At 46.3% G+C, this 23,278-nt stretch overlaps 1 protein-coding gene across 2 annotated transcripts in view; it reads right to left on the bottom strand.

Annotated features, from left to right (window-relative positions):
- Positions 1 to 808: 808 nt before the first annotated feature.
- DYNLL1 (dynein light chain LC8-type 1) overlaps positions 809 to 23,278 on the bottom strand; it is a 33,344-nt gene continuing 10,874 nt past the window's right edge. The window contains exons 2-4 of one of the 2 annotated variants that reach the window (XM_047696303.1): positions 22,571 to 22,664; positions 2,789 to 2,926; positions 809 to 1,230 (exon numbers count right to left, since the gene is read on the bottom strand). In XM_047696303.1, the coding sequence (XP_047552259.1) occupies positions 1,093 to 1,230; positions 2,789 to 2,920 (270 nt within the window). In that variant the 5' untranslated portion in view covers positions 2,921 to 2,926; positions 22,571 to 22,664 and the 3' untranslated portion in view covers positions 809 to 1,092. Of the gene's footprint in view, positions 1,231 to 2,788; positions 2,927 to 3,126; positions 3,286 to 22,570; positions 22,665 to 23,278 lie in introns of those variants that run through there. The other variant, XM_047696302.1, reaches the window with a different exon arrangement.

The following is a 23,278-nucleotide window of genomic DNA, read 5'->3' as shown; positions in this document are numbered from 1 at the left end:
CAGGACCTTCCTTGCATCTTCCAAAGAGGTGCAGGTTGCTTCAGCCTCTGGCGTATTTCCTTTATGCCTACAAAAGCCAAGTCTGCTATATTTGCTTTTCGTCAGAGGAAAGCCTTTAAGTCTTCTTAAAATTGATAGCAGGAAACCTTTAATGAAGGTTACTTGTCCACAGCTTTAATTGGGTATTTTAATGAAAGCTTCAATTCACATTTAATAGTTAATGGGGTTTCTAAGCACAGCTAGTTAAAGCAAAGCACAGCAGGCTTACACGTTTAAATTCCTGCAAAGACTTTATTGCAATCACATGGAGGGCTGCTGCTCAAAAACTTTCATTTTCCCTCTTAAGACCACTTTTAATCTTTGAGTGTCCTTTTGGGACAGGGCAGGAAAAGGGGGCGGGGGCGGATGGCCTAGAGCCCAGCAATTTCTCATTAGTGCAACCTTGATATTGGCTTGTTTTACAGCCAAAGAGAACTTTGATAAAAAATTCTCACATTCATCAACACCACCTGAGGCCCAAAGTCCAGAACAGCATCTTTTAACAAAATGAGCACTTAAGTATTTATAATACTGAGATTTAACCGAAAGTTTCTCTGCCATGCACTTCTCAACATGCACTTCTGAGCAGTGGTCTTCCATGCATGACAGCTGCAGGATAGGACAGATCAAAGACTCAAGAGCACTATGAATAGGCTAGTCTATTACATCCCACAGAAACTCACTTCAAGGCCTGACCCCCAATAACCTATTCAAGATCAAGTAATAGGCCATTTTCGACCCTAGATTTGAACAAATCGTAACTAACACACACTTCTCCAACAGATTTATTAAAGGAATGGATTTTGAGGAGAAAAAACATGGGGCAGAGGTATGGAATAGAAAATAAATACAAATGTAAGCTGTTTTGCTAATTGTTTTATAACCACAACAAATTTGTACAGAGAATACCCTGCACAACACAACACAATAAAGGTTCAAAGATTGAGGTGTTCCCCTAGGCAAGGCTGAAGATTTCAGTCTCTGGTATTTGGAATTTAGGCTGCAGTCCTTGGTTTTGGATGGATCACTGGGTGTGTGACACAGTCCATGCGTTTAACCAGATTTGAACAGAAGAATGGCCACCTGGCCCAGGTAGAAGTAGATGAAGTGTTTGGTTTCATGTGTCACATAACTACCGAAGTTCCTCCCCACGATGCAGTGCCAGGTGGGGTTGTACTTCTTGTCAAACTCCTGGTTGGGGGGGAGAGGGGGAAAGAAAAAGAACAGTGCTAAACCAGAGGTCAGAATTTGCCTCCTAGATAAGCAGAGCCTGTAGGGGCAGAAAGAAGGAACGTTAGCATCTGCAAATTCTTAACATGAAAGAATGTTCCCCAGCTCCAAGTCGCCTACATAAGTGCATTAATGCATACATACTTGCAGTCTGAGCTAAGCTGAGAATGGGGGCTGGGGAAGTAAAAGGCAGAAAGGGCAGCCTCAAAGACAGGGGCACTTTGTTATCATGGTAATTTCACCTTCATAGCTCCTAGGATAGGCTCCTTAATAGAGAGCAGGTGATAACAGTTCTAGTTTATCATGTTATGTGTAAACAAAACAAACGAAATTATCCTCCTGTAAGTCATGCACCACAACATCCAAAATGGTAAATATTTAGCCCCAAATACCCCATTCCCTAACTGCACTCCAGTATCCCTGAAAACAAAGATGTCCGAAGGGCAAAGCCTCAATTCGCATCTCAGCCACTGTGGATGCAAATTTAAAGGGCACAAGATACTCTGCAATCCACTGGTCCTACGAAAAGAACGCCAGAAGCAGAACCTGACAGTCACTTAAGTCAGATTTTATCCTTAATTTCAATACCGCTCTCTTCCACGTCTATCGTGATGGTGCTCATCTATCAGCTGGTATACAAAGATAGCAAATTGCAGGAACAGCTTTCCCAATTTTCCTCAGCCAAAGGGGCTCTGAGAACTAGAACGACGGTGGTAATATCCTCAGTAGGTGACTGTAGGGCAGGCGCCAAGGCCAATCTTTCTCTGTGTAATTCTTACAAGTCTCAGTGAGGAGTTACACAAAATTCGGCTCTCACCGTATGCAGCATGAACATCTTTTACATCTACTGGAATAACATTCTTACAAGCTAGAGGAACCCACTGCTGCGTTTGTCAAAAAAGGTATTTCTGTTCCATCTGAAGTCTTTCATCTCCCCATTCTCAACTGGGAACCCTCCCACGGCTTAGGCTGCCAGCTTCCTTCCCTTGCAGAAAACACAGCTCGGGGAAATTGGCAGTCCTGCCAGCTTTCTACAGACTGCCATTTACCAAGCCCTCACCCCAGCCCCCTAACCACCACTACCACCCACTTTCCTTCAACTGCCGACTAACTCCCCACTGGAAGGCTGGCAAGAGCTCCCTCCGGCCGGGCTGGAAACACCCACGCAGCTCCCCCTCCCCCCTCAGAACACCCAGATGGATCCTCCGCGCAGGAATCAAGCAGAAGAGAGGGAACCGCTGCTCCCTGATCCTAGAAACCGTTGCTAGGTGGCGCTTTCCCCCTGCGGAGCTGGGTAATAAAAAAACTTCGGGCGCGGAGGGTCTGGTCTTCTCATCAGGAGCGCAAAATTCATCTGCGTCCTTTCTGGAAACCTCTACACCCGAGGTGCCCTGCGTACCTCCAAGGATGTCTGCCACGCGTTCTGGGAGCGCAGGATCGGGGAGAAGGACTAAGTTGTGACCCGCCCCAGCTGCGCGCAAGCGGCCCGAGCCCCCCTGCCCGCGGGCCCCGTCCTCACCTTTTTAATATGGGCCGCAATGTCCTTCTCTATGTTATATTTCTCCAACGCCTGAGTTGCACACTCCACCGAGTCCTGTTGCATCTCCTCCGACATGTCGGCGTTTTTGATCACGGCCTTTCGGTCGCACATGGTTACCTGGGGGGCGAGGCCCGGGCAAGGGGTGAGGAGTTGGGGTGTAGGCTGCGCCTGCGAGGCGCCAGCTCCCCCAGCCCGCTCCTCCCGCCCCCCACCCCACTTCTCAGAAAGCGCGGGCCGCGCGGACCGAACAGCGGGAGAAGTCCGGTGGGAGATGTAACTAGGCAGCGAAGCCCCCCGGAGTCCCCGGAGTCTCTCACCGAGGAGCAGAAAGCGACCAACTGCAACGGTCTCCTGGGGGAGGGGCTGGCGACACTCACACCCGGCGGGAGCTACGGTCGCTACCGAAGCCGTGGCGCATCTAAGGAGCCCCACGCCAGCCGCCGCCGCCTAGTGCCTAGGCCCCGCCCAGCTCCCGCCGGCCCCGCCCACTAAGGAACGTCCCCATTGGCTTGACGCAGCCCCCAGGACTCTCCCATTGGTCCATGGTGTCAATGGTTCCCTCAGGATCTTTCTCCAGCATTTTGTTGCAGACCACAATGCATCTGTCGCGGCGTCGGTTGCCCCGGCAATGGGCCGCACGCGGTGAGGCCCACACACCCCAAAGGTGGAGCTGGGGCAGGGTTGCGAGGACCACCCAGAAGACTAGAAGGGTGCGACGGGACTTTGTGCCCAAGCCAAGAGAAGTGGCTTCAGATTTTCGAAGGTTGTCTGCCCCAGGTTGTGTTCTCGAATATCTTGGGAAGTTGTGTGTGCTACGTATCCGCCATGTCCACCCCATGTCCAAAGGTTTTAAGGATTCTGGCTGAGATAGCCAGTCCTTTAACTTAAACGGCATCTCTGAAGCAGCGCTGACTTTATGGGCGAGTAACCAGGGCAGTCTCAGAAGACGGATCCCATGGCTTGGTTTAATGCTTTAATCTCTCATTCTTGAAATTCTTTTTTTTTTTTTTTTTTTTTTTTAAGCACGGAAACCCACATTTTCATTTTGCATTGGGCCCCACAAATTATGAACCTGGTCCTCTCTGAAATTTGGGGGATGGGGGAAAGGTCTTCAGGAATGGGAGAGGTTTCCTTATCCTGGCTGGGCAGCGAAGACTTCTTTAAGGGGCTAGGATTACATCTGGGTGGATTTGGGAGTGCTGATCCCAAGGTGTGTGTGTCCAGGGTGGGGCTTCTTGCTCAATGAGGCAGTCCGTCCTGTGTGGGAGTTTCTGGGTTGGGGATTTAACTCTCGGGCCGAAGTACCCTAAGGGATAGAAAGGTGTCCCTCAGAGGTATTTTCCTCTGGCTTTGGGAGACTAACCACTAAGTGGTTAAAAAAAAGCTAGGTCTTGGGAGTTTGGGGAGCAGGGTCAGATCAGGATTTAAATCCCAGCACTGTCATTTACTAGCTGTTTGAATCTCAGTTTTCTTATCCACGAAGGAGGACTAAATATAAAAGAAAACCACTTCTTGGCATGTTGAAAATATTAAAAGCACTGATGCTCTTGAAGTTCTTCAGCGCAAGGTGTAGGACTGTATTCAGGGCTCGACGCATCTTATCAAAAACTATCAGCTTATGGAACTGTCCCAAGAGTCACAGCAAGATTTTGACCAATCCTTACATGCCTATGATGTGTTTTTGTACTTCCATAAACAAGTTCAGATTCATCATGCAAACAGAAGCTTTCCATTTACATTTCTGCCTTTTCCTTCTTGACCATTACTCTTGTTACCCCAGAGCCCCTTATAGCAACTGGACAAGACAGGCACACAATTCCAAAGAGAAACAGATGGGAATAATGAAAAGAGGTTCAGGTACAACATATGCATATCAGTTAAATAAAATTAAGAGGCTTTTCCCAGTTCCAGGTTTCCCGTGGAGGGATTATGGGTTACAGAAGTTAAAATAGTTCTGTATGGAGGAAGAAGTTGGGTTGGCAACAGGGGCGAGGCTGGGTTAGTGCTTCTACCTGACTTGGGTGTATGATTCAGAGCTGTGGAATCTTCTTATGAGGTCAGAGCCTGAATTTTTCTTGGGGGCCTTTTTATGAATATGTTTACATTTACTTTTTGAAAAAAAGATTGAGAGAGAAAGAGAGGCTCAGGAGCAGGAGGGGTGGGGGTGGGAAGGGAGAGGAATAGGGAGAGGGAATCTCAGTCTCGCAACCCTGAGACATGACCTGAACCAAAACCAAGAGTCGGACACACAACTAACTGTGCCACTCAGATGCCCCTATATTTATTTTTCATGATTTTTTTTTTCATATATATTTATCCTTCTGGTCTATGGCTTGGCCAGCTTCTCCTCATTTGAATAGAAGGACCTGAGAGTAAAGCATGTGCCATAATAAAAACAGCAGCTGTTTACTGAGTGGTTGTTTAGCCCCAAGTGCTTTCACTCAGTTATTCTTCACAACAGCTGGGCCTGGGATCCCTTTCCTCTGGTTTCCCTTTTGGCTTTCAGCTCAAACGCCACCTTCAGCTCCCATCTCTACCTGCCACTAACCATCACCCTTTAGTGACTTTCTACAACACTTATATTTCCTCCATTGTACCTGCTTCATTTATTCCTTCAGAAGAATTATCTTGTATTTATTTGCTTGGTTATTGTCTCTCTGTCCCTGTCTTGCACCTTCAGCATCTAATTCAGTGTCTGCATTGACTCTAGACTATGTATTGCATTAAATATGCATTGAATTAAAATTACCAGGTCTTCTATCACTATTTTACAGATTAGGACGTTGACTTTCTCAAGGTCACATTGTTTTTTGTTTAAGATTTTATTTATTTTTTATTTATTTAAGAAAGAGAGTGAGAGAGCAAAAGTGGCAGCAGTGGAGGGGGGGCAACAGAGGGGGTGGCAGAGGGAACAGCAGAGGGATTGGCAGAGGGAGAGGCAGAAGCAAGATCCCTGCTGAGCCGGGAGCCTGATGCAGGGCTTGATCCCAGGACCCTGGGATCATGACCTGAGCCGACGACAGACTGACGACACCGACTGAGCCACCCAGGTGCCCCTCAAGTTTACATTGTTTTTTGTTTTTGTTTTTGTTTTTGTTTTAAGATTTTATTTATTTATTTGACAGAGAGAGATCACAAGTAGACGGAGAGGAAGGCAGAGAGAGAGAGAGAGAGGGAAGCAGGCTTCTTGTTGAGCAGAGAGCCCGATGTGGGACTCGATCCCAGGACCCTGAGATCATGACCTGAGCCGAAGGCAGCGGCTTAACCCACTGAGCCACCCAGGCGCCCCTCAAGTTTACATTGTTAATAAATGAATAAGTTCCAGGTCTGGATGATCCTACAAGTCTATTCTCTTTCTCTCTCTTTCTTTTCTTTTTTTTTTTTTTTAAAGATTTTATTTATTTATTTGACAGAGAGGAAGATCACAGGTAGGTAGAGAGGCAGGCAGAGAGAGAGGGGGAAGCAGGCTCCCTGCTGAGTAGAGAGCCTGATGTGGGCCGATCCCAGGACCCTGAGATCATGACCTGAGCCGAAGGCAGAGGCTTAACCCACTGAGCCACACAGGCGCCCCATCTCTCTTTTTAATTGATTTGAGAGAAAGAACGGGAGAGCACAAGCAGTAGGTGGGGCCAGAGGGAGAGGGAGAACCAGACCCAGCAGGGAGCCCAACACAGGACTGGATCCCAGGATCCTGGATTGTGACAGAACCAAAAGCAGGCGCTTAACCAACCGAACCACCCAGGGGCCCCTGAATCTAATTTTTCAAGAGGGTGGGAGATCTGGGTTATTTTTGAAAGAAATATAATTTTTAAATGCTGGTCACAAATTGATTTCTTGAAATACAGTGCAGTATAAAAAAAAATACGGTGCAGTCTAGATACAGCATATGGTCCTCTCATTCAGCGGAATACTCTCTTTTTGCAACCAGAAGACAGACTCAGAGAAGGTTTAATATAATTATATATATATATATATATATATATATATATATATATATATATATTTGGTCTTTGTCTAGAATTCTTTTTTTTTTTTTTAATTTATTTGACAGATCACAAGTAAGCAGAGAGGCAGGCAGAGAAGGGGGAAGCAGGCTCCCCACCGAGCAGAGAACCCGACGCAGGGCTTGATCCCAGGACCCTGAGATCACGACCTGAGCCGAAGGCAGAGGCTTAACTTCCTGAGCCACCCAGGCGCCCCGTTTGTCTAGAATTCTTTTTTTTTTTTTAAAGATTTTTTATTTATTTATTTGACAGAGAGAGATCACAAGTAGACGGAGAGGCAGGCAGAGAGAGAGAAAGGGAAGCAGGCTTCTCGCCGAGCAGAGAGCCCGACGCGGGACTCGATCCCAGGACCCTGAGATCATGACCTGAGCCGAAGGCAGCGGCTTAACCCACTGAGCCACCCAGGCGCCCAGTTTGTCTAGAATTCTTGACACAGAGCTCTAAATACCTTTGGAGTGTTTTCTGGAATCTGCTTTTGTTATTCATAATGAGCCTCCATTAACTACTGGTACCTGAGTTTATGCCAGTGAGGTGACTTTTTGTGGGAATGGGGCTGGATAGCTTGAGATATCTAGAAAGCTAGTCCCCAAAGAAACCGACCTTGTGATTAGAGGTTTAAAACTTTCCAACCCCCTTCCTCAGCCATGTCCCCGACCCTGACCCTCCCTATCTCCTCACCTTTTGTGAGCAGAGAGGGGTTAGAGATTAAATTCAATCTCCAGTGGCCATGCCTATGTAATGAGATCTCCATAAAAATTCCCCAACCATGAACCATGAACCATGGCACCCCTGGAGAGGGCATGTAAACTCTGCACCCCCTCCCAATATGCATCTCTCCCATTTGGCTGTTCCTCAGTTGTCCTTTATAATAAATCTGTAATAGTAAATAGAGTATGTTCTTGAGTTCTGTGAGTTGTTCCACAGAATTATCAAAGCTGAGGAGGTCGTCATGGGAACCCCCCAAATTTTTAGTCTGCTGGGCAAAGTGAAGGCAGCCTGGGAACCCCATTTGCAGGGACACCTGAAGTGGGGGCAGTCTTTTTTTTTTTTTTAAAGATTTTATTTATTTATTTGACAGAGATCACAAGTAGGCAGAGAGGCAGGCAGAGAGAGAGAGGAAGGGAAACAGGCTCCCTGCTGAGCAGAGAGCCCAATGCGGGGCTCGATCCCAGGACCCTTAGACCATGACCTGAGCCGAAGGCAGAGGCTTAACCCACTGAGCCACCCAGGCGCGCCCCCCCTTTTTTTTAAGGATTTATTTATTTACTTATTTTGACAGAGGCTGGGGGGAGGAGCAGAGGGCAAGAGGGTTCCAAGCAGATTCCCCACTGGGTGCGGAGCCAGACGTGGGGCTTGAACTCAGGACCCTGAGATCATGACATGAGCCAAAACCAAGAGTCAGCCGCTCAACTAACTGTGCCACCCAGGCGCCCCTGAAGTGGAGGCAGTCTTATGGGACTGAGCCTTAGCTAGTGGAGCTTGTGCTAACCCTGGGAGTCAGTGTCAGAATTGAATTGAATTGTTGGACACCTAGTTGATGTTGGAGAATTGAAGAATTTGTATGGAAAAATAAGTGCTTGGTGTTGGGGAGAGAGAGAAAACAAAACAAAACAAAACAAAACAGTGATGGAAGTAGTGTCAGAAAAAAGACGCTACAGAAGGAAAAGGACCTGCATGTGGTTACACAGAGAGTTAGTTATGGAGCCTGGTCTGACTCCAAATCTGGTACTCTGTCACATCAGACAGACTGGCTCATCCTTGGGTGCCGGGATTTTATACTTTCTAGGAGTGAATGGAGTGTGTTCTATGCTCGCTAATTAGCACATAATGTTTGTGGAATGAATGCAGAATAAATGAATGGATATAGCACCAAAATGCCTACACTTAGAGCGGCACAAAAACAATACCTGGTGTAGTTCTGATTGGCAGCGGGGGCGGGGGGCAACTCATCATAGGTACTACGGGATTCTCTGGGAAGGGGAGAAAGTGGAGACTCAACCTCATTCTTGGTTGATGAGAACCATCTGATCAGATTTACAAAGCCCAAGAATAGCTCATTTCCAGGGTCTTCTGGGAGTTGGGATGGCACTAAAGTAAACCCACTATGACTCCACCAAGTAGAAACCCCAGAGAAGTTTCCCAAATCATCTTCATAATTTTTGCCATACCTGCATCCTACCTCCTACTACTATTTATTCAATATTTTTCTTTAATTAAAGTCTCTTTATTTTTGTTTTATTTTTAAAATTTTAAAAACGAGGGCGCCTGGGTGGCTCAGTGGGTTAAGCCGCTGCCTTCGGCTCGGGTCATGATTTCAGGGTCCTGGGATCGAGTCCCGCATCGGGCTCTCTGCTCAGCGGGGAGCCTGCTTCCCTCTCTCTCTCTCTCTCTCTCTCTCTCTGCCTGCCTCTCCGTCTGCTTGTGATCCCTCTCTGTCAAATAAATAAATAAAATCTTTAAAAAAAATTTTTTTAAAAACGATATTTATTTATTTATTTATTTGACAGAGAGAGAGAGAGTGCACAAGCAGGGGGAGTGGCAGGCAGAGGGAGAGGGAGAAGCAGGCTCCCTGTGGAAAAAGGAGACCAGTGGATGCAGGGCTCCACCCCAGAATCCTGGGATCGTGACCTGAGCTAAAGGCAGATGCTTAACTGACTGAGCCACCCAGGGGCCCCTAAAATAAGTATATTTTTAAAAGACCCCTGGGTGGCTCAGGTCATGATCCCAGGGTCCTGGGATAGAGCCCCGCATTGGGCTCTCTGTTCACCGGGAAGACTGCTTCTCCCTCTCCCACTCCCCCTGCTTGTGTTCCCTCTCTCTCTATGCCTCTCTCTGTCAAATAAATAAAATCCTAAAAAATAAAAAAAATATGGTGCCTGGGTGACTCAGTTGGTTAAGTGACTGCCTTCAGCTCAGGTCATGATCCTGGAGTCCCAGGATGGAGTCCCACATCGTTCTCCCTGCTCGGCAGGGAGCCTGCTTCTCCCACTGTCCTCTCTCCTCTCATGCTTTCTCTATCTCTCTCTCTCAAATAAATAAATAAAATATTTTTAAAAATATTTTTTTAAAAAAAGGCAAATGTGTATATATATATATGTATATTTTTTAAGATATTATTTATTTATTTGACAGACAGAGATCACAAGTAGGCAGAGAGGCAAGCAGACAGAGAGGAGGAAGCAGGCTCCCCTGCTTCCTGAGCAGAGAGCCCGATGCGGTGCTCAATCCCAGGACCGCGGGATCATGACCGGAGCCAAAGGCAGAGTCTTTAACCCACTGAGCCACCCAGGCGCCCGGTTCCTGATTTTTAAATGGAAATAATACCTTCATTATAAGGTGGTGGGAAGGGTTACATTAAATAATGCATCTATGGGGCGCCTGGGTGGCTCAGTGGGTTAAGCCGCTGCCTTCGGCTCAGGTCATGATCTCAGGGTCCTGGGATCGAGCCCCGCATCGGGCTCTTTGCTCAGCAGGGAGCCTGCTTCCTTCTCTCTCTCTGACTGCCTCTCTGCCTGCTTGTGATCTCTCTCTGTCAAATAAATAAATAAAATCTTAAAAAAAAAAATAAAAAAATAAAGACCTAACCAAGGTCCCCCAAAATGGTGACTATTGCTGTTATGTATTGAGAACTTACTATATGCCAGGCATTTGGGACACACTGTCTCATTGACTTCTCACAACTCTGTGGGGTGGATATCAAGAACTGCCAATCTCTTCATTACACAGAGAAGGAAAATAAGGTTCAGTAAAGTGAAGTCCCTTGCCTAAAGTCACACTGCTCAGAAATGACAGAGCTGGGTCTGACTGCAGTCACAGGTAGTAGGCAGAACCTCTGAGTTGTCCACCTCCCAGACAAAGAGAGATGATGCATGTTCCTGGAGACTGTAGGTATCCCTGGATCCTGGCAGAACCCTGCTACATATATGTTGGATGGATGGATGGATGGATGGGTGGGTGGGTGGAAAGAAGGAAGGAAGGAAGGAAGGAAGGAAGGAAGGATGGATATTTCAAACTAATTCAACACTGCTTCCTCTCACACTTGACCCTAGACTGGCTCTTGACTCTCTTGATCTTCCCTGGAGAAACTACCTTGTATTTTAGCCACCACACTTTCCCAGGGCCTTCAGAAAGCCCTTTGGGAATGTCCATATACAGGCTCGAGGGTTCAGAGCTATACCCTCCAACAAACAGGCTAGAGAAGACCACCTGCTCCACCTCCACTCGCCACTGGTCCAGGATTATACTGTTCCCAGCCATGTCCAGCAATCACTTTTCAAGGTTTTCTGGGACCTCAAGCCCTTGCTTGGACCAGTTCTGTCATCAACCTAGCAGCCCTAGCCCTCCCTTACCTGAAAGGACATGTGAGATGTGACCCTGCAGCTCCCAGAATTGATTCAAGGACTCTTGCCCAGAAAGGATGGGCTCCATGGGAGAGTGCATAAGGCCTAGGTCTGAATCCAGAAGCTTCCTCATGGAGAAGGGCTGGCACTTGCCTGGGGCTGGCAGGGCGACTAAGGTTTAGAGCCAAGTGCTGTGCTGCAGTGCAGGGAGAGTGAGGACAGATAGGCTGGGACAACTCAGGGAAGAAAAATCTCCTCTCTGGCCAATAGCCAAGTCTTGCCTGAGTGGACAGACCCCTCTGAAGTCTCACTGCTCAGCCTCCTGTCCATGGGGGGCAGCAGATGAATTCAGATACATCCAGAGAGGCCTAGTCAGACCCCCATCAACTTCCAATGAGTGGTCAGAGCCACCCAGAGCAGAGGCTAAAAGCACAGACTCTGAGGCCATGCCCGCTCGGGTATGCATCTTGACTCTACCCCACCTAAGGTGTGTAGCCTTAGGTAAGCGAGTCCACCTCTCTGAGCCTTGGTTTTCCTATTTGTAAAATGGGGACTGCCGTAGTTCTCGTTTCTCAGGGACAATTTGGAGATGGAGATGATGTGTGTAAAGTATATAGTGCAAGACTTGGCACATGGCAAAAGTCAACGATGCCAGCTACCAATTATTATTAATATTACCCTAAACCAGGATTTTTCCACCTTGGCACTAACATTTTGGACCAGAAAGTTTTTTGCTAGGAGGGGGACCATCCTGTGCTTTGGAGGATGTTTTCAGCATCCACACCCTCTACCTACTAGACGCCGATTGCATTTCATGCCCAATTATCAACCAACAATGTCTGCAGACAGCACCAAATGTCCTCTGGAGGGTGAAATGGCCCCAGTTGAGAATGACTGCTGTAAACAAGACTTGAGTCCAAATGTCATGAGTGCCAAACTCACAGCCCCAGTGAAAGACCACAAGGCAGGCAGGCGGACTACAGATGAAGGGATGGGATGTCCTGCAATTACGGAACAGGTTCCCTCCAGTGTGTGCTAAGAAGCTGGACCTGCACTTGCTCTGGGAGCTAACAGCCCCCCTCTAACTCACTGGTGATCTCAGTGTCACTCTTTAATTATATGCACAAAGGGCCCCCCAGTTAAATCTCGATTATTCTAGGGCCCAAAGGGACGAGTCATGGGTATCTGATATCTGGCATCTGCATTCTTTTTCACTGACAGGGAGAAAACTTGACTCTCCAGAACTCAAGAGTTCATTCAGAAATTTATTCATGACTGCTGAGAGATTGAAAAAAAAGAAAAAGATTTTATTTATTTATTTGACAGACAGAGATCACAAGTAGGCAGAGAGGCAGGCAGAGAGAGAGAGAGAGGAGGAAGCAGGTTACCTGCTAAGCAGGGAGACCGATGGGGGGCTCGATCCCAGGACCCTGAGATCATGACCTGAGCTGAAGGCAGAGGCCTAACCCACTGAGCCACTCAGGTGTCCTGATTTTTTTTTTTTTTTAAGATTTTAGGACTTTTGGGAGATTTTTGAGAGAGAACTGGGTGTCAGTCATTGTGCTGGGTGTGGAGGATTGTGATATTGTGACTTTAATGAGAAATATATATTTGATCTCCATTCAGGGTCCTGGCTCAGAGTTCCCAAAACCTTGGAATTTCTTGAGCAGTTAAGAGAAATGGCAGCATCTGTTTTTTTCTTATATTTTAGTATTTTATTTATTTATTTGACAGAGAGCGTGCACGCACAAGCAGGGGGAGCAGCAGGCAGAGGAATAGGGAGAAGCAGGGTCCCCACTGAAGCCCCAGGCAGGGCTCGGGCCTAGGACCCTGGGATCATGACCTGAGCCAAAGGCAGACACTTAACCCACTGAGCCACCCAGGCGCCCTCCCCGCCCTTTTTTTTTTTTTTCCTTTTTTAAACACATCTCAGCTATTGTTATCATTTTATTTGTAAATAATTAGTTTGTGTCTCTCTGGTGCATCTTTTGTTATAACATTTGGTCTCTAGTTTCAGTTCCTAAAATGGGTGAAATGGGTGAATTGGAGGTCTTGTTATCATAACAAGTCTTTCTCTACTATGTTTATGTTAATGTTAATAAGGTTTATGTTAATGAAGTGACTTTTGGAAAGTACCTAAGGATAGGAGCTGATTGCTAGTGGAGCCAACCATTAGAAGGTTGGAACATTCAGCCCCACCCTTGACCTCCAAGGGAGGGGTGAGGGGCTGGAGGTTGCGTTCAATAACTAACAATTAATGCCAATGACTTAGTCAATCATCCCTATGTTTTGAGGCCTCCATAAAAACCCAAAAGGACAGGGTTTAGAAAGCTTCTGGGTTGGTGAATATGTGGAGATGCAGGGAGAGTGGCATGCCGGGAGCTCTGAGCTCTCTTCCCATACTTTGTCTTACATGTATCTTCCATCTGGATGTTCCTGAGTTATATCCCTTCATAATAAACTGGTGATCCAGTAAATAAAATGTTTCTCTGAGTTCTGTGAGTTCTTCTATCAAATTAATCAAACCCAAGGAGAGAGTCATGGAAACCTCTGATTTATAACCAGTTTTTCAGAAGTATATGTCACACACACACACACACACACACACACACACACACACACACACAAAGAAGCAGCAGCAGTCATACAGGCAACAACCTGTGCTTGTGACTGGCTTCTGCAGTGGGATGGGTGGGGCAGTCTTGCAGGACTGGGCCCTTAACCTGTGGATTCTAATGCTATCTCCAGGCAGAGAGTGTCAGAATTGAGGTGAATTGTAGGAAACCCAGGTGGTGTCCAGACAATGCTTGTTGGTGTGAGGGAAACCCCCTGCCCCATATAGAGTAATTGGTGACCAAAACCCTACTGGGAATGTATAAGAGGGTTGCCTAGATGGCTCGGTTGGTTAAGCTCAGGTCATGATATCAGGGTCATGAGATGGAGCCCCTGCATCCGCTTCTGCACTGGGCGTGGGGCCTGCTCGGATTCTCCCTCTCCCTCTGTTGCTCCCCTCCCCTCACTCACACACATGCATACTGTCTCTCTCTCCCCCTTATAAAAAAGTCTTTTTTTTTTTTTAAAGATTTTATTTATTTATTTGACAGAGAGAGATCACAAGTAGATGGAGAGGCAGGCAGAGAGAGAGAGAAAGGGAAGCAGGCTCCCTGCTGAGCAGAGAGCCCGATGCGGGACCCGATCCCAGGACCCTGAGATCATGACCTGAGCCGAAGGCAGCGGCTTAACCCACTGAGCCACCCAGGCACCCATAAAAAAAAACTTTTAAAGGAATGTACAAAAGAACAAAATGGGCAATGTCCCATCTTCATGGAACCTATATACTAATAGGAGAATAAAGACAATAAACAAGCAAAAATATGTCATGCCCTGGGGCGCCTGGGTGGCTCAGTGGGCTAAAGCCTCCGCCTTCAGCTCAGGTCATGATCTCAGGGTCCTCAGATCGAGCCCCCCATTGGGCTCTCTGCTCAGCAGGGAGTCTGCATCCCCCTTTCTCTCTGCCTGCCTCTCTGCCTACTTGTGATCTCTGTCAAATAAATAAATAAAATCTTTAAAAAAATATATGTCATGCCCTGATAAGTGAAATGAATAAAAATAAAGTAGAATAAGAGAACCAAAGGGATAGGATGAGGAGTCTTGATTTTAATAGAGGTTTCTGGGAAGGACTCTCCAAGAAGGTGCCATTTGAGCCAAGATTTGATGACCAGGTGGAGGATGGGGTGTGGAGAAGCCTGTGGAGGCAGAGAGGCCAGGCAGAGGTAGAAATAGAGCTGGCTGGATTTTAGATATATTCTGAGGGCAGAGCTGGCAGATTGGCTGATTAATTGAATGCAAGGTGTGAGGGAAGAGAGGCATCAAACATGACTCTAAAACTTGCGGCCTGAACAATGAGAAGAATAGATCGGGTTGGGGAAGGCTGGCCAAAACAGAAACAAAAAGTTGCTTTGCCCATGTTAAGTTTAAGATGTTTATTCCAAGTGGAGGTGTCAAATAAGTAGTTGGATATATGAGTTCTGGGAAGAGGTCCAGACCAGTGCTATAATTTGGGGAGTCATCAGTTTATAAGTGACATTTAAAGCCATGAGACTGGATGAGGTCATCATAGAGGGAGGAGTACGTGAAGATGGAAGAGGTAATGCTTATTCAGCTAACAACATTCTCTGAGCTTTTAACATGGGCCAGGCCCCAAGGTAGGTGCTAGGTACAGAGATGTATATCCTTAGGCACCTGCCCAAGAGACGCTCCATTACTTATTTAATTTTTCCTGTCTAAATGCTTTGGCTACTTAGAGGATAAACATCGGGAGTTCCTGCCGTGCCTCTTAGTCACTTATTTTTATCCAACAGATACTTACTGAGCACCTACTTGTACAAGGCCCCTGTTTAGGCACTGGGGTCATGAAAGAAAATAAGTCGAATAAGGCTTCATACTAATGGTATGAAGGGATTTTGTATGTGGAAGAGGTGGGCATTGAACAAGATGCATACGTTGATGTGATTACGGTTGTGACAAATGCAATGACAGAGAACGTAGGGTAGTAGGAGAGCTGTTAATGAGGCCTGTGCCCGAGTCTGGGAAGTAGGAAGGCTCTCCTGGGAAGTCACATTTGAGTACCAATCTAAAGGAAGCTGTACTTGCAGAAGGGGACATACAGAAGTTTCTCAGGTGAAAGGAATAGCACAGGTCAAAGATCTGAAGGCTTGAAGGAGGCTGACAACTGAGGAAGGCCAACTTGGCTACATAGAAGTGATCTGGAAGAATGGTAGAGATGAAGCTGGGGGTGCAGGATTGGGCAACAGCCAGACCTTCAGGGCCTTGTGAGCCTAGCTAAGACCACATGGATTCTCTCCTGAGGCCATCACTGGCCCCAAAAGGCTATAGGTTGCGCTTCATGTGATCATAGGGTCACTAAGAAGGGTAGATCAGGGCAGGGAGCCAATGTGGCAGCCAAGTCACCACAGAAGAAGTATTTGACTGTTGCCCCTTTGCCTCAGTCTCTTGCTTGACCCATTTTAGGCATCTGTTTGCAGAGCCCCAGTTCTCTCCAGGGCAGGAGGGATGTCCTCTCTCAGAGGAGTAGAACCCCTGGTGCCCCCAAACTTGGCATCTGGGGATCTCAAAGCCAGAGTTTAAGGCTGCACATAAAAGTCTTCTTCTTCTTCTAGGTGCCACTCCAGAGGTATTACAGAAAGTCCCTGGCTTAGGATGGTTAGACTTAAGATTTTTTGACTTTACAACGGTGCAAAAGTGATACACAAACCATACTTTGAATTTTGATTTTGGATCTTTTCCTAGGCTGGTGATGTGCGGTACTCTACGCTCTCGCCCACAGCTTCCCGCCAGCCATACAGTCACAAGGGTAAAAGACTGATATACACTTACAGCCATTCTGCTTCTCACTTTCAGTACAGTGTTCAATAAATTACATGAGCTAGTCAACATTTTATTATAAAATATGGTTTGTGTTGGATGAGTTTAATCATCTATAAGCTAATGTAACTGTTCTGAGTACTTTTAAGGTAGGCCAGGCTAAGCTATGCTTTTCAGTAGGTTAGGTATATTAAATGCATTTCCGACTTACGATATTTTCTTTTTTTTTTATATTTTATTTATTTATTTGACAGAGAGAGATCACAAGCAGGCAGAGAGGCAGGTAGAGAGAGAGGAGGAAGCAGGCTCCCCGCTGAGCAGAGAGCCCGATGCGGGGCTCGATCCCAGGACCCTGAGATCATGACCCGAGCCGAAGGCAGCGGCTTAACCCACTGAGCCACCCAGGCACCCCCGACTTACGATATTTTCAACTTATGATGGGTTTATTGGAATAAAACCCATTGAAAGCCAAAGATCGGTATTTCATTAAGCACAAGTGCCAGGTTGTTCTGGCCAGAGCCTCTGTGACACTCTTCTCTATGATTATTTTCTATCTGAGTTCATATAAATTAGATTCCTGGATTTATGGGCCCTTTACCATCGGGCTATAAAGTAAAATAATTAATTAGTGCAGCCAGTTGCAACTGTTCTGTCTCGATGTCACAGCCATCACAGGTGTGAAATATTTAGAGAACCAGTTTTCTTTCCTGACATCCATTTTTTATTAAAGATTATAAAAATAATAAATGTGCAAAGTAAAAGATGCAGAACACAAAGAATTAAATTATAATGATTAACTGTATAAAGAGGAACACTGTTAATATCTTGCCCTAAAAATCATTTTTTCAGGGGCGCCTGGGTGGCTCAGTGGGTTAAAGCCTCTGCCTTCGGCTCAGGTCATGATTCCAGGGTCCTGGGATTGAGCCCTGCACCGGGCTCTCTGCTCAGCAGGGAGCCTGCTTCCTGTTCTCTCTCTCTGCCTGCCTCTCTGCCTACTTGTAACCTCTGTCTGTCAAATAAATAAATAAATAAATCTTTTAAAAAATCATTTTTTCAATACATATATACATATGTATTGTAGTTAGGTAGGACACCTACCACGCTGTAAATATCATTTTTTAAAAAGATTTTATTTATTTATTTAAGAGAGAGAGAGACAGCATGAGCAGGGTGGAGGGTGTGGCAGAGGGAGAAGTAGACTCCTTGCTGAGCAGGGAGCCCAATGTGGGCTTGATCCCAGGACCCCGGGATCTTGACCTGAGCCAAAGGCAGACACGTAACTGCCTGAGCCACCCAGGTGCCCCTGTAAATATCATTTTCGTCATATGCTTTTCCATGTCCTTAAAAGCCTTCTACAACATTATTTTTCTTAAAAAAAAAAAAAAGATTTTATTTATTTATCTGAGAGAGAGATCAAGAGAGAAAGCACAGGCAGGAAGAGAGGCAAAGGCAGAGGGAGAAGCAGACTCCCTGCTGATCAGGGAGCCCAACTCTGGGCTCGATTCCAGGACCCGGGGATCACGACCTGAGCTGAAGGCAGATGCTTCATCAACTGAGACACCCAGGTGCCCCCAACATAATCTTTCAATAGCTTCTTAATAGTCCATCCATAACTATTTCCATCCATCACTTTTTGAAACAATCCTTTATTATTGGACACTTGGGTTGTTTCCAGTTTTTCAGTATCGTAACAACACTTTGTTCTGATGAACATCCTTCAAAGTTAAAAATAATCTTTGTTTTATTCTACTTTCAGAAGTAATAGGTACTCATTGTATAAAAGTCAAACACTGCAGCAATTTAGAATCTGGAAAAGAACGTTCCCGGTAATCTCACAACTCAAAGATAACAACTGTTAAAATTAGATTTTTTAAAAATGCGTAGAATAGTCTTTCTTCTTTCTTTTTACCAAAACAGGATGATTCCGAGTTTTCCATGTCACGACATATACATCTGCTTCATTCTTTTGATAATCTTCCTGACATCCCCCCCACCTTCGCTATCTGCCCACGCACATCTGTATGCACACACCGCCTCCCCTCCACGTCCCAGGCATGAACCACAAGTGCTCCTATCTAAGGCCATCTTCTTGGCCCTGCGTCCATCTCCTCTCACTTCTCTGATAGCCAGTGTGTCAAATCCTGCATCATTAATTTCCCGCATCTCCTGGATTATTCCCATTAGTGTACAAACATCCTGCAACACTCTCCACCTATGGGCGTCTAGGTGGCTCAGTGGGTTGGGCCGCTGCCTTCGGCTCAGGTCATGATCTCGGGGTCCTGGGATCGAGTCCCGAGTCGGGTTCTCTGCTCGGCGGGGAGCCTGCTTCCCTTCCCCTCTCTCTGCCTGCCTCTCTGTCTACTTGTGATCTCTCTCTCTCTGTCAAATAAATAAATAAAATCTTAAAAAAAAAAAAAAACACTCTCCACCTTTAACAAATGCCTTCCTTACCTCTACATTCTCCTCTAGCTACCAACCCATTCAGCTCTCCTCCAAAGAGCTGTCTATGCAGTTAGCACCCCCCTCATCTGTGGATAGCCCCCCACATCATACGTTCCAAGACGCCCTGGGGATGCTTGAAACCACAGATACAGGGGCGCCTGGGTGGCTCAGTGGGTTAAGCCGCTGCCTTCGGCTCAGGTCATGATCTCAGGGTCCTGGGATCGAGTCCCGCATTGGGCTCTCTGCTCAGCAGGGAGCCTGCTTCCCTTCCTCTCTCTCTGCCTGCCTCTCTACCTACTTGTGATCTCTGCCTGTCAAATAAATAAATAAAATCTTAAAAAAAAAAAAGAAACCACAGATACACAGAATCCTCCGTATACATGTATACATGTTTTTCCTGTACAGACATACCTGTGATAACATTTAATTTATGAATCAGGCACAGTAAGAGATGGACAAAATAGCTATACTAACAATAATTAACAATTAGTAATAATTAACAATAAAATGAAACAAGTATAACTGTAGAACAATTATAGAACTGTCGTAAAAGTTGTGTGAATATGATCGCTCTCTCTCAAAATATCTTATTGTGCTGACCTCCCCCTTCTTGTGATGCTCTGAGATGATAAAATGCCTGTACGATGAGACGAAGCGAGGTGAATGGCAGGCATTGTGACATAGCATTAGGGCTACTCTTGACTTTCTGAGGATAGTCAGAAGGAGGATGCTCTGCTTCCAGACTGAAGCTGGAACCAGGGGAAGTGAAACCGTGGACAAGGGAGGGAGTGGGGGTGTGCTGAGGGAACTATCTCAATGTCTCTGATTCAGAACTATGAGAAATGAATTTTTGGGTGTTTAAAAGCCACCCAGGGGGCGCCTGGGTGGCTCAGTGGGTTAAGCCTCTGCCTTTGGCTCAGGTCATGATCTCAGGGTCCTGGGATGTAGCCCCACATGGGGGGTCTCTGCTCAGCATCAGGAGGTCTCTGCTCAGCAGGGAGCCTGCTTCCCTTCCTCTCTCTCTGCCTACTTTGTGATCTCTGTCTGTCGAATAAATAAACAAAATCTTAAAAAAAAAAAAAAAAAGCCACCCAGTCAGTGGTATTTTGTTACAGCAGCCGGAACGGAATGAGACACAGCCCATTGCCAATTGTCTCCTCCATTCACTGCACCAAAACAGCTTATCAAGGTGACCAGTGACTGCCACATGCTAAATCCAGCAACCAGTTCTCAGCACTTCCATGGATGAACTCATCACAATTCGCTTTCTTCTCTTCTGAAACTCATTCTTTGTTTGGGTTCCCGGATCCCTGAGACTCTCACAGCTCTCCTCTCTCCCTGGGTGCTCCTCCTCCGCTTCAGCTGCTTGCCAGCATTTTCTCCCTGACCTCTGAAGAAGGGAGTGTCCCAGGCCTCACTCTTTGGGCCACTTCTCATAGTCTCTATTTTCACGGCTCTAAACACTACCTCTATGCCCAGAACTCCTATTTTAGTCCACTGGGGCTGTTGTAACAGAACGCCATAGACTGAGGGGCTTAGAAACAACCAAAATTCATTTCCACGGTTTTGGAGGCTGGAAATCCACAATCAGGGTGCTGACATGGTTGGGTTCTGGTGAGAGCCCTCTTCCTGGGTTATAGCCGGCTGACTTCTTCCTGTGTCCTCACATGCTAGAAGGAGCAAGGGACTTTCGGAGGTCTCTTTTATTATAAGGGCCCTAGTCCTATTCTTAAAAGTTCTACCCTTGGGCGCCTGGGTGGCTCAGTGGGTTAAGCCGCTGCCTTCGGCTCAGGTCATGATCTCAGGGTCCTGGGATCGAGTCCCACATCGGGCTCTCTGCTCAGCAAGAAGCCTGCTTCCCTCTCTCTCTCTGTCTGCCTCTCTGTCTACTTGTGATCTCTCTCTCTGTCAAATAAATAAATAAAAAATCTTAAAAAAAAAAAAAAGAAGTTCTACACTTATGGCCTAATACTTCCCCAAAGCCCTACCTCCCCATCCTATCACACATATGTTTCAACATATGAATTTTGGGGGTGCATAAACATTCAGTCTGCAGGAAGCCCCAAATTTGTAGTCAGCAGGAAAAAACTGGGTATACTGGGAATCCCATTTGTGGCCCTTGCCTAAAGTAGGGATGAGTCTTACAGAACTCAGCCTTTAACCCGTGGGGTTCAGTATGAACTCCGGGTAGTGTCAGAATTAAATTGAATTGGGGTGCTTGGGTGGGTCAGTTGGATAAGTGTCTGACTTTGGCTCAAGTCATTATCTCAGGGCCCTGGGACTGGGTTCTGCACTCAGCAGGAAGTTCTGCTTGTCCCTCTCCCCCTCCCTTTGTCCTCCTGACCCCGCTCATGCTCTCTCTCTCCCTCTCAAATAAAGAAATAAAATTTTTTTAAAAAAGATTTTATTTATTTATTTGACAGACAGAGATCACAAGTAGGCAGAGAGGCAGACAGAGAGGGGAGGGGAAGCAGGTTTCCTGCTGAGCAGAGAGCTCCATGCGGGGCTCAATCCCAGGACCCAGGGATCATGACTTGAGCAGAAGGCAGAGGCTTTAACCCACTGAGCCACCCAGGCACTCCAAGAAATAAAATCTTAAAAAAAAAAAAAAAAAAAAGGAATTGAATTGTTGAACACAGAGTTGGTGTTGGAGAATTGGAGAATTGAGATGGAAAAATGACACACTACATGTCCAAAAAACAAAATACACCAGAGGTAGTCACTGGGTATTAGGATAGTGCTAGATACACAGACTTCAACAGATAGAAAAATTATAAGCCACAAACAGAAGAAAAGGAAAGATGTGAATAAATGGAAAGTAACATCAAGGTTCTGGATGGGAAAGCCAAATATAGCAAGAATGAAAAAATTTTCCACATGTAAATTTACAGATTTAACACCATTCCAATTAAGATACTAACAAGATGGGGGCACCTGGGTGGCTCAGTGGGTTAAGCCTCTGCCTTAGGCTCAGGTCATGATTCCAGGGTCCTGGGATCGAGCCCCACATGGGGCTCTCTGCTCAGCGGGAAGCCTGCTTCCCCCCTCTCTCTCTGTCTGCCTCTCTGCCTACTTGTGATCTCTCTCTCTCTCTCTCTGTCAAATAAATAAATAAAATATTAAAAAAAAAAGATACTAACAAGATGTTGTACAGAACTTGACAGAAAGATGTTAGATTATGCTTAGATAAACCATGGGGTGCCTCGGTGGCTCAGTTGGATAAGCGTCCCACTCTTGATTTCAGCTCAGGTCATGATCTCAGGTTTGTGAGGCTGAACCCCAGGTAGGGCTTTGTGTGGGGCATGGAGCCTGCTTAAGATTCTCTCTCTCCTGGGTCACCTAAGTGACTCAGTTGGTTAGGCATCTGACTCATGACTTTTGCTCAGGTTATCATCAGGCCCCCAGCATGGAGCTCTGCGTTCATTGAGCAGTCTGCTTAATACTCTTTCTTTCCCTCTCTCTCTGCCCCCCTCCCCACAAAAAAGTCTGTAAATCATCAACACAACTAAGCCTTTCAGAGGTACAAATTAGGAGGAAAGTTCTAGACTGGGCTCATACAGTTCTTGCTACCACTGAATACCAAAACTCACCAAGTCAGGGATCTGGCGGCCACGGAGAGTTTGGTCAAGCAAAAGATTGGGGAGGCAGAGGTGGCGAAATCAATGTTCCAAGAAGGAGCAGCCCCTGTGAGGATCAAGCACAGGCTTTCAGACACAGAGAAGCTGGCTGAGGAGTAGTGGGAGATGAGGAGAAGCTGGGAGAGGCACATGATGAAGAGCAAAGATAAGGGTGTGGAGATGGGGCTCTCTCCAGGAGGCACTTTGTCTCTCCTCCACTGCTGAGTCCCTAGTTTTTAGCCCAGAGCACCCAATAGATGTTCTGTATCTTGGAGATCTTTTCATACCTGTGTATATGGACTTGGTTTTTGTAACATCTGCATAGTGTTCAGGCCTCCACATTTTCCCTATGACAGGTCTCCACTGATGGACCTGGAGGTGGCTTCCAGTTATTATTAGGGAATCACAGTCATTATTAATAAACATCCAAGCTTTTCCAATACAGCTCCCTCTGTGGCCCTTCTTCCCAAAGGCCAGGAGGGATCTTTGGATTTTTATTTGGTCCAGTTTTGCTCTCCTGGTTCCCAAACAAACACCCTTTTGCTATTCATAGTCCCCTCAGAGACTGTGAGACTATAGTCCCCTCAGGCCTTCCCCTCCCCCCAGCCTACTCCCCTTTACAATCATCCTATTCAGAGATGATATATAGTAAACTTATTTGTATGGTAAATGCAACTCACG

This window comes from Lutra lutra, chromosome 12, assembly GCF_902655055.1.
Source record: "Lutra lutra chromosome 12, mLutLut1.2, whole genome shotgun sequence".
Classification (NCBI taxonomy): domain Eukaryota; kingdom Metazoa; phylum Chordata; class Mammalia; order Carnivora; family Mustelidae; genus Lutra; species Lutra lutra.
This window is presented reverse-complemented; position numbering and strand designations above follow the sequence as displayed.